Below are 11,080 nucleotides of genomic sequence, written 5' to 3'. Positions count from 1 at the left end.
AAAAAGAAAACTTAGAAGGTCATTATTGATAAGCCTTGAAGTTAGTAGAATTTGGATTTGAATGAGGTGCATTAATTAAACTTTATTTCTCCTATACATCACTCATAGTGCTAGGAGCTGAGGAAACAGCCCTATGAATAAAATCAGTAAAGTCCCTGGCTTTGGGGAAGTTATAGCTGTGTGGCAGGTATATTGGCTAAATACGCTTTTAAGTTGGACAGTGGTTTTTGTTTTTTTTTTTTTTTTTTTTTGGCATACCTTTTTTCTTCACTATGGTTATTGTACATATGACCATCTGTAACTTTTACCTTCAGAGGTGGGAAATAGAAATCTAGATTCTGAGGCCTGTCTCATTTCTGCTGGAGACTGTTTAACATGGTAGAGGCTGTACTTTTCACCAAAGCCATCTTTTCACCCTGGCATCTTTCTGTCTAGGGCACCAGAACATGCGCCTCTGAAAAGCAAAATGATATATGCGAGCTCGAAGGACGCCATCAAGAAGAAATTTCAAGGTATGGGCTAGACTTTCCTATGAAGTTTTATGGGTATAGTGAATCCCTGAATTAGGATAACAATATCTCTAAAATCCCTTCTTTTCTTCGGTGAGCTTTGGCGACAGAGAAGGGAGAAATGCCCTCTGAGCATCTTCTGTCTTGGACTGGTCACATTGCATCTGCAGGCCTGTGTTCATGGCCTTTCCCATTGGCTGTGCATCATTCTAGAGCTGGGTTTAAGCCAGGTTCTTATATGGCAGGTGCTTTATGTTATTTGTATTTAACAGTCTGTTTTTTAATGTAGCCCATGACAAGGCCGTAGAAAGGAAATGTTCATAAGTGGGGAAGAATTCTCTTATCTCTCTCTTTACTGTTCAATGGTATAATTTTAGGTAATTGATTCATCTGGGTCCAAAGGAAAATGCACTCACCTTGAGCTGGCCAGTTGTATTTGACTTGCCACTGGGTGGCTGGGGTCCAGATGAAGTGGCCTTGGCCAGACTCCAGCCAGAAGACATTGGTATGGTAGAAGAGCATGAGGCACAAGCCCCAGAGGCTTGCACAGGGCTGAGCTTGCTGTCTAACTGCTGTGTGACCTTTGGCTCGAATCAATAACCTCATTGACCTAAATTCTCTGTGCTCTGGGGCAGGAGGCTTGATCTGAGTCTTCTTCTGCCATCTCCCTTCCACTGTGATGTCCAAGTAGTGGAGGGAGCCCAGGTTACAAGGGTTTACCCAGTGCTGGTATCGTTTGTTTTCTGTGACTGGCATTTGTATTCTTGGAGTAGAACTGGTTCGCCCTAGCTTGTTTTAATGAGTTAAAGAATTCCTGTTTCCTTTTCCAAGTCCCGCTGCTGCTCAAGTAAGTGGTTTCTTCATGCATTCAAGTTGATGTTGGGGCTCCCTAACCTGTCAACTGATGCTTCAAATGACTTTCAGCTTCAATACTGTGATGAAATCCAATAGTTAAGGGGAATTGCTACATTAGACTTGATTTAGGAATATTAAATGATAGACACCTTGAAAATTTTTTTAGTGGAATCATCAATGGCTTTCTCAAATTAGTCCAAAGTTGGCTAAAAACTGACCTGTTTGAGAAATGATCTCCAAATGGTAGACACTCACTGTACAGCTGCTTTAAAACATGCAGCTCTGTACAGAGAAACTGCTGTGTGCAAGCCCATGGGTGAGCTAGTTCTACAGTGTGCTGATGGAATTGTCCTAAGGCCCCCTCAGTGCCACATCTTAAGTGTTCACTGCCTTAAGTGTGGTAGTGTGGTGTGTAATGCCACCACAGAGCTGTTTTCTGTAGCAGTGCTTTAGTTCATGCTTGCTTGCTTTTGAAAATTTATTTATTTAGATTTATTCTATTCATCCATACATACATCCATTCATTCATTTATTTTGGGTTTTTTTGAGGGGGACCCGGTTTCTCTGTGTATCCCTGACTGTCCTGGAAATCAGTCTGTAGATCAGGCTGGCCTCAAGCTCAGAAATTCACCTGCCTCTGCTTCCAAAATGCTGGGATTAAAAGCGTGTGCCTGGCTTCTGCTTTGTTTTTAGTTATGTGCACATGTGAGCGCAGGTGCTCTCAGACCCCATGGATCTGGAGTCGCAGACCATTGACTCTAAGGCACTCTAGTGCTGTAGGCTGATCTCTGGTTCTCCACAAGAGCCAGAAATACGAGTACTCTTATCTTAACCATTGAACCATGTCTCCAGCCCCCATATTTCCATTTGTTTTAAATAAAAAGTTACTACGTCTGCCTTTTTATTGAAGTACATCTTTAATAAATTATATATTCTAAATTATTATAGAACCCCACAAAATCTTTCTTGATGCTCTTTTTCATTTGTACCCTTCTCCTACCTTTCCCTGAACCCTAGTGTTAATTGGTACCCTAGCATCTTATGGCATACATTAGCTGGGGCTGATTTAGAGTTAAATAAATGGAATCATAACAGGATGTGCACTTGTTTTTCTGATTGCTTTCAGTCAGCATTATGTTTGTGACAGGTCATCATTTTGATTCATGTGCTTATACATTATTTCTTCCTACAATTGGATAGCATTCTGTGGTCCGTTAATACACAAGGGTCTTTAGTTTGCTACTTTAGAGAAATAGTAAGCTACTGTATAATTCTAAATAGAATTTGTTTTTCTCTCTAGGCATAAAGCATGAGTATCAAGCAAATGGACCAGAAGACCTCAATCGGACTAGTATTGCAGAAAAGCTTGGTGGCTCCTTAATCGTAGCTTTTGAAGGATCCCCTATTTAGATCATCAGCCAGTGCCACAATTGAAAGCTTCCATGTTTAACACTATCCTTTCACTATAGAAGTAAAGCAAATATATTAGGCCAGGATCTCACTAAGGGGAATTTGTCTTGTCATCTTTATAGTAAACTAAAAATTCTATAGATGTATGCAAACACCAACACCTACATAAATCTAGCCTCTAAAGTTTCATTGGTGTGGAATTAAATTCTTATTGGCCAAATGCCTATTTTCATGAAGTGACTTACAAAGGTTTTATTGAGCTCAGGATTTTAATAACACAGTTCACAAAACAGTACAAGGCAATGTGAAGCGAACTCTAAATCTTGACTAACCTCAGCAGTTACTTTTGTTTCCTTTGCTTAGAAAACTGATTGTAATCTATGTATAATTTTCATCCAAATTCTCTATTTTTCCTTGACTTAAACAAAATAATGAGGTATAATTTTCTTTAGTGTGTACAACACTAATATACACTAACAGCAGTAACTAAGCCAGGCAGTCTTCAGTCATCAGATACATCACGAGACTGCTTCAGAACTGTGTCTGCTTAGAATCACGCTGACCTTGCAGCTCACCATCCAGAGCACAGTGTGGAATGCAGGAAGCAGCCCTGTACCTGCAGCAAGAGGCTCCCTAGGCTGGGAAACTGTGTCTTAGAAATCATGGTATATCCTCAGGGGAATGTTCAGTGTCTTGTAACAACTAATTATATTGCAAATTAGGGCTTCATTGTAATCTACTTCATTAATGAAAAATGATAAAGCAGTGTATTTAAAAAAGTCAGGGTGCTGTCAATCTTTTAATTTCTCCTTCGGAACCCTGCTGCATCTGGTATAGTAGGATGTGGAAGAGTGTTGAGTGTTTCCTCTGGGGCCTGGGAGGACACAAATCCCTAGAGCAGTTTACCAGCTGTGTGGGAAACGGGAACAAGTACCACGGATGGCACTCACAGGGGCCTGCCTAACGACACTTGGAAGTGATAACATCACAGGCACGACACCACACAGTGTAGATGCACAAGCAGCTCAACTTAGAAGTAGCAATGCTGGCTTTATGTAATAAAGGAAGCATTTGTAACTTACCTTTTGTGTGGTTATTTGTCTGAATTGGAGATAAAGAACCTGTCTTCTGCATGTTTTCTTATTGCTGTGATAAAGGTTATGTCCAAAAGCAACTTGAGGAAGAGGGGTATACTTTTATTTCATTTTACTGCTCCCAGAACCCATCACTGAGGGAAGTCAGCACACAAACTCAGACATGGAGGAATGCTGCTTACTGGCTTGCTTAGTTTGTTTTCTTACCCTAAGACCATAAACTCAGGGGTGGTGCTGCCCACAGTGGGCTGGACCCTTCTAAATCAATTAAGACAGTGCCCCTAAAGACTTGCCTATATATAGGGCAATCTAATAGGAGTATTTTCTTAGTTGAGGTTCCCTCTTCTCAGATAACCCCAGCTTGTGTCAAGTTGACACCAAACAAGCTAGCATACTTTCCCTATGCAGTGAGTCCTCCAGGTTTTGGCATTTCTGACTAGGAGGAGGGGGTCACAGCTCACTCCTCTGCTTAAATGAGAACGCAGCTGTAGAAGTTGGACATCTTTTTCTTATTCCATATGTCTATCTGAAGGAAGCAAAGTGGTAATTGTACTTTCATCAGACTCCCTTTAAAAGTTGGCTGCTTGTCATTCATCCTGAATTTCTATGCAGCCATTGTAGTGGGCCCCATAGTCCGTGAGGTCAAGAACAGCCCATGGATGGTCCAGGTATTGTCTGGGGCTTTTTAGAACTGTTTGTACTTGTGAAGTGTGACTGCTGCCATCACCACAGCTCTGTGCTTCAGAAGTTTGGGCACACAGGTTTAAGCAGTCTGTAAGTAAACATCTCCAGAAATGTTAATGGTTCCTGGAACCTGTTTGTCTCATATAGGTGGCTTTTGGGAAATTTCAGGGGACACCTAGTCTGGGCCCCAAGTTGTGCTAACAAGTATTTCATTTCAGTTCTGCTGTAGTAGTTCAGGTTTACATGTTTGCTGACATTGGTCAAGGAAATGCTAGTTGTAGAAGACATTTCCACTCTCAAGGGCTAACATACTAAAATGCCTGTGGTCACTGAGAAAGGTGCTCATGAGGCTAGTGCTATGAAGTTTGTTACTTCCGAGATTATTAGTCTTGGGAAAACAGCTGTGACTTGGATAGTTGAGTCCATCCTGGTCTTCCTACAAAGCTGCCTAGGCCCTTGGCAGCTTCATTCCTGCAGCCCACTGGAGAATGAACCTGCCCAAAGGTTTGGAGTCCTTTTGAAATAACAAGGTTCGGGCTGCCACTGGAAGAAGGGACACTAGGTGCATGACACTGAATGGTCAGGGGAACAAGGGTTCCTGAAGAGGCTTCAGTCACACAGTGGAGCAACTGTTCTGCTGGCCAGTGCAACTGGAAAGCCTCTGGGCAGCCCTTCAGTAGCCCGCACAGAGGCAAAGCAGTTCACCTAACTGCACAGAAGCCATGACTCCAGCCATGCTGTCCCTCTTCTGTGGTGAGTTCCCGTTCTTTTAGCCCTTGGGATTAAAAGGTTGGGTTTTTAGTAGATGAGCTATGAGAGGGGTGGGAAAACTACCTCCTTTGGCCTCAGAACTCGTTAGATCCAAACCTGAAGAGAGCTCAGGGAGAAGGCGTTTGTGGAGGGTGTGTTAAGCCTCCTGCCCACCAGGGTCTTTGCTAAGGTGGCCTATTGTTCCTGTCCTTACTGCACAGCTTCTGCAGGCCAGCATCCTGCCTGTGGACTACACTCTCAATGCGAGTCGTGAAAGATGAGAACATGCTTGTCACAGCAGTGGTCTGTGCAGTACTGCTTCCAGCTCGGAGGTAGAGGCCACCACGGACATCTCTGGTGGCAAGGTGGGATCTTCCTCACAGGAAGCATTTGGGCAGCTCTGGTACTGAGAGAAATGTGGCAACCCAGGAGAGCAGTATCTCCAGGGAGAGGATACCCGTTTTCCCACCTCCTTGACCAAGTGACTGGAAGCCTGAACTGCTTAAGCATTTAGTCTCAGTGGCCAGGGAGCAGTGACTGACCAGGCTTCTGTGGTGGTTACCATGTTGAACCTCTTTCACGTTCTGCAAAAGGCCACTGCTAGTCTAGTGTCTGAGTTGTTCTTCTCTGCTCTAGAGTCCTATGGTTAGAACCTTGTTTAGGAACAGCTGCGCAGCTGAAGCGAGATCCAGCACACTGCTGCTACCGTTCGCTGCCTGACAAACTCAGGCTCCCTCTGCTGGCCTGGGAGGTGGTGCTGCTAGGCCGGTTTGGAGGACTGATGGGCTCTTTGAGCCAGAGATACTGTGGTGTCCACAAGCTACCCAGGCCAGCTCCCAAACAGGCCTCACCGTGCACCATCGCTGGCTTATCTTCCCACCCTCTCCAAGGGGAAGATGGTTCCCACTGGTGACAGTAAGCAAAAGCCAGGGACTACAAACCCAGCTTGGGTAACTCCAGGATCTTGCCACCTTTCCTCAGTTCCTCTTTCCTTTCAAAATGGGTGTCCTAGTGCATGCCTTTAAATCCCAGCACTCAGGAGGCAGAGGCGTGAGGACCTCTGTGAATTCAAGGCCAGCATGGTTCCAGGACTGTTACACAGAGACCCAGTCCTGTGCCATCAGAGAGCATCTTCCTAAGCACGGGGGTTGTTAGCACTTTCCCCCAACTCCTGCGTCTTCAGAGGAAATCTCCCTAAGTATGTGGGCCGTTAGTTCCAGGTCTTCCCCCAATACTAACACATCTGGGCTTCATGAAACTTATTCCCGTAAGGTTCAGTTCCCCTCAGACTACTCGAAGCAGTAATTCTCAACTTGTGAGTTGTGATCCTTTCACAGGAGTCTCCTGAAACCATGAGAAAACCTATTTCCATTACGACTCCTAACAGTAGCAAAATTACAGTTATGAAGTAGCAATGAAAGTAATTTTATGGCTGGAGTCACCACATGATTGTGTTAAAGGGTTGCAGCATTAGGAAGGTTGAGAACCACTGACTAGAGTTCCCGTGAGTCATCCATAGCTGGACCCATGCATGTATTGATTTTCCTGTTACTTCTTCCTATTCGGTCTCCCAGTGGGAAACCAAAGTCTTGGGTTTCGGTGGCCCCTCTTCCCCATGGCCTCTGAGGGGTTCATAACAGCTGTAATTGTTCCTTGCTGACAGTCTCCTTCTGTCAAGCACTGCCCAGCCACATGACCTTAATACCGTCTCAGCCTTACCCTCTCCCCCACAGCTGAGCGCTGTCTCTCAGGACAGCCCTCCAGGACCGTCTTGTTCATCAACACCGACACATGCCATGCCTTGGTGGCTCATAGGGGCTCGGCCGTGTGGTCTCAGGTGTGTAGTGTCAGAAGATCAGACAAGACCCCAGTGCCGGGCAACACGTTGGTTTTAATGGCATTGACATCCAGGCAGTCACATGTCAGTTCTGCTTGGCAACTTCCAGGGGTGAGGGCTGCAGCTTTGCTGGGCTGGGCTGAAGCCCTCCAGTCTGCTCAGCAGCCTCTGAGAACTCACCACCTGGCCTGTTGCTCCCCGACCCGGCCCCACTGAGAAATACAGACAATTGCACTGATTGACATAAATCCCGAGCGTTCTGGACTCCCAGCACACCCCGGTCTGTCAGCGTTGATGAGGGCTTTGGCGTCTGCTCGAGGTGGTCCAGGGCTGCTCCCGGGAATAGTGTTTATCAAATGTGACAAAAGTTCTTTTACAGACTGGGGGTCTGGAAGATTTATTTCTGTGGTTCTGAGACTTGTCTCCAATGGCTTCACTGGAAGTTGGGCCTGGATAACGCTGTGTTGGTTGGTTTATTTGTAAGGAATGTGTAAGGCATTTTGGTAAGTTGAACAGTTTGCCGAGGAGACTCAGACAGAGGTTCCCTCCTTTGAGCTGCTACCATTCTCCTGCAAACAAAGTGGAGATATGAAGGAAAGGCCAAGTCAGGAGTCAAGGCACCCCCTCTTGTCCCATGCCCAGGACCCTCAAAGCTTTTCCTGGGGCAGTTCCACAGACACCTCCAGACCTTCAGAGAGGCCCAGAGCTGACTCCAGGGGCTGGGGGTGCATGCAGAGGGACTGATGGGACCCTATGACGAGAGGAAGGTAAGGTGAGTGTGGCTGAGAGTCTGTGGTCCTGCCCCAAGAGGCCCACACAGGCCATGGAGTGAAGACAAGTTAGCAGTGCAGGTGTTGACTCCCTGGGGCCCTAAACAGCATGGACCAAACCTGGAGGTATGGAGGCTAGCCCTGCAGTCCAACCTGCACCAAGTACTTACTGCTTTTTCCAGCTGTTCTTGCAACTTCTTCACTGTGTCCCTCTCTTTTGTCAGCTGCCCCTGGGTTGTCTTCAAAAGTTCTTGAAGCTTGGTGGCAGCACGCCCCAGGTCACTTGTTAACCTTTTCTCTTTTTCTAGTCTCTCCTGTGGGCCAGAGGGTTGAGAGAAGTCAGGCCCCATGTGATATACCAGAAGAAGAGAGCTATGAGGACCTCCAAGAGCACAAGGCAGGTATCTGGTTATTCAGGCAGACAGTGCTGGCTGGGAGGAAAGCCTTTAATGACAATGCTGCCTGTGTCCTGCCAACTTCAGCTGCTGCCAGGACAGTTTCCTGGCCTGATGGTTTACTGTGCACTGCCCAGTGTGAAGGCCACTACATGTGTACCTAAAACATGACTTCAAGCTGTACAGAGCTTACATTTAATTGACAACTAACTTGTGACTGAGACGTGACTTAGTGCTGTCAAGTGCCCTCCACTAGATGTGGCCAGCGAAGCCAGTGCCTGGGTGGTTCTCTGGACTGGGCCCTGTCTAAGGTCATGAATGACTGTGGTGATTTGAGTAAGAATGACCGACCTCCCTAGGCTCATATGAGACTGCTTAGTCATAAGGAAGTAGCACTTTTGAGAAGGATTAAGAGGTGTGGCTTATTGGAGCAGGTGTGGCTTTGGAGGAAATGTGTCTCTGGGGGTGAGAACTGAAGTGTCAAAAGCCCAGGCAAAGTCCACTTCTTTCTGGGCCTGGGGATTAGGATGTAGCCCTCAGCTACTGTTTCAAAACCACGTGTGCTGCTATGATAATGGAATAAACCTTGGAAACCGTAAATAAGTCCTCAATTAAATTCTTACTTTTTTTGTTTTGTTTCTCAAGACAGGGTTTCTCCATGTAGCATTTCTGGTTGTCTGTCCTGAACTCACTTTGTAGCCCAGGCTGGTCTCAAACTCACAAGAGATCTGCCTGCCTCTGCCTCCTGAGGACTGGAATTAAAGGCGTGTACCACCACCATCCAGCTAAATATTTAATTTTATAAAAGTTGTTTTGGTCATGGTGTCTCTTGAAACCTACAAGTCCAACCGGTACCCCAGTTCATCCTCTACCTTCAGCTGTGTGACCTCTGCTACTCCTGAAGACTCCAGGGGGCCAGCAGCGCGGAGCTTCTCCAGCTCTTCCTGTAACCGATAGGCTGTGCTCTGAGCCTTGTCAGAGAGGAGAAAGGTCTGAGTCAGAGGCCTAGTAGGTCAAACCTGGTTAAATTCACCTAGGGGTTGGGGTAGGGGGCAACCCCAGCCAAAGAAGGCAATAGCTCAGGTTAATCCACATGGCTGGATCTACATGGGCAAGAAGCTTGGACATAATCTACAAGCACCCAAGCCTTCAGGATCCCCCAAAGATGTGGATACCCACAATGTTCCTCGGGTAGACTCAGTACTAGTGCCCACTCACTGGGGCCTAGAGCTTCTTAGTCCAGGTGCCGCCTGGTGGTTAAGCTGGGAAGCCCTGAAAGCGTGTAGGGACTGAGGGCCACTTGGCAGGGGCTAACCTCTTCAAACTCAGCTGTGAGCTTCTGCCGCCGTGTTTGCTCATCCTCCAGGATGGCCTCTGTCTGCTCCAGCTGTGTTTTCAGCTGTATGGAGACACAACAAATGTGACTGCAGTCTGGGGACAGACCCAAACTGAAGCTCCACCTTCTAGCTGCTTCTAGGACTCCTTGGGCCCTTCCCTGCCCTGGGGAGTCACACTTAGCACTTTCCTCCTGGGGAAACAGTGCCATTCCAGGAGCCTTTCACAGGACTCACAGGATAGGAAAGACCCCAAAGCCATGAGTTTGATCCCAGGTTCGCAATGGGAGCCCAACAACAGGTCCCTGCCTCTGGCCAACTGTTCTTGGCAGCTGTTCCTTTGGTCAAAACACTAGAAGATATCCTGCTAGCAATGACCCAGGAAATGGCCACAGCCAAAGGCAAATCCCCTTTGTGCTACAGACCCAAACCCAAGCTGCAGGCCTGTCCAGGAGCCCCTGGTGTTATGAGGACTAAAGGCCCTGGTTACCTGCTCTTGACTCTACCATACGTTCTGGGTACCTCTCATCCAGACCAAGCATGGTAGAGAGGTGGCTAGCAGTGGGGATTGGAAACACCTACTATGCACAGTTTAGTCAGCACAGAGGCTGCCCACCCTAAGTACCAGCTGGGGAGTTAGGGACACATCTTAGGACAGCTCATCACCCTAACCTTCATAGGGTCCTGCTCGGCTGGAGGGACAGCTGCAGACCCAGCCACGTCACCATCCTCTACGTGGCTCTTCATGTCACTCAACTGCTGCCTGACCTGAAACAGGGAGGGGGGCATTTGTGCAAATAAACAGCTAAAGGCATGCAGGTACACATGTATACACACAGAGAAAGAGAGAGAGAGAGAGAGAGAGAGAGAGAGAGAGAGAGAGAGAGAGAGAGAGAGAGAGAACACACCCTTGTGGAGGAGGGATAGGCCAGAACCACGCATTCCACTCTGAGCCAGCCAACAAGCCTCCAGGCCAATAAGAGCCATGGTGCTTATTGAGGTCAGCTGGTGTCACCCTCCAGGCCTGGAGCAAAGTGACTTCAGTGGATGTAGACCTCACAAAGCCAAGGAGTCTTCATGGAACAGACAGAGCTGACAACATGCCACACTTTGTAGTTTAATGATGTAGTCTCCTGTTCATGGCCTTTGGGGGGCCTCAGAAAAGATGGTATTATTGCCTTGTAGTGCCTCATTCCTCTGAGCTCTGTTGCTGGGGCCAAGATGTACAATATAGAGGAGGCCTGGAGGTCACTAACCTCTCTAGGCCTCCCATCTGAAAGGTGTTAGGGCCACACAGTTACCTGAGAAAGGTCCCAGTCAGAAGGCCTGTGGTTAGAACTCAAGTAGAAGGCCGGGCGGTGGTGGCGCACGCCTTTAATCCCAGCACTCGGGAGGCAGAGGCAGGCGGATCTCTGTGAGTTTGAGACCAGCCTGGTCTACAA

General features: G+C 47.1%; 2 protein-coding genes across 2 annotated transcripts in view; one reads left to right on the top strand and one right to left on the bottom strand.

The window, feature by feature from the left end:
• Dstn (destrin, actin depolymerizing factor) overlaps positions 1-3,541 on the top strand; it is a 36,223-nt gene extending 32,682 nt beyond the window's left edge. The window contains exons 3-4 of the mRNA XM_005365518.3: positions 436-512; positions 2,665-3,541. Coding sequence (XP_005365575.1) covers positions 436-512; positions 2,665-2,774 — 187 coding nt within the window. The 3' untranslated portion in view covers positions 2,775-3,541. The remainder of the gene's footprint in view (positions 1-435; positions 513-2,664) is intronic.
• Positions 3,542-7,173: 3,632 nt separating this feature from the next.
• Rrbp1 (ribosome binding protein 1) overlaps positions 7,174-11,080 on the bottom strand; it is a 66,963-nt gene continuing 63,056 nt past the window's right edge. Inside the window, exons 21-25 of the mRNA XM_026788479.1 lie at positions 10,311-10,406; positions 9,620-9,703; positions 9,177-9,275; positions 8,080-8,223; positions 7,174-7,708 (exon numbers count right to left, since the gene is read on the bottom strand). Coding sequence (XP_026644280.1) covers positions 7,670-7,708; positions 8,080-8,223; positions 9,177-9,275; positions 9,620-9,703; positions 10,311-10,406 — 462 coding nt within the window. The 3' untranslated portion in view covers positions 7,174-7,669. The remainder of the gene's footprint in view (positions 7,709-8,079; positions 8,224-9,176; positions 9,276-9,619; positions 9,704-10,310; positions 10,407-11,080) is intronic.

This window comes from Microtus ochrogaster, unplaced genomic scaffold (genome assembly GCF_000317375.1).
Source record: "Microtus ochrogaster isolate Prairie Vole_2 unplaced genomic scaffold, MicOch1.0 UNK3, whole genome shotgun sequence".
NCBI classification, from domain to species: Eukaryota; Metazoa; Chordata; class Mammalia; order Rodentia; family Cricetidae; genus Microtus; species Microtus ochrogaster.
Note: the sequence above shows the minus strand (reverse complement) of the source record. Positions and strands in the feature narration are given on the sequence as shown.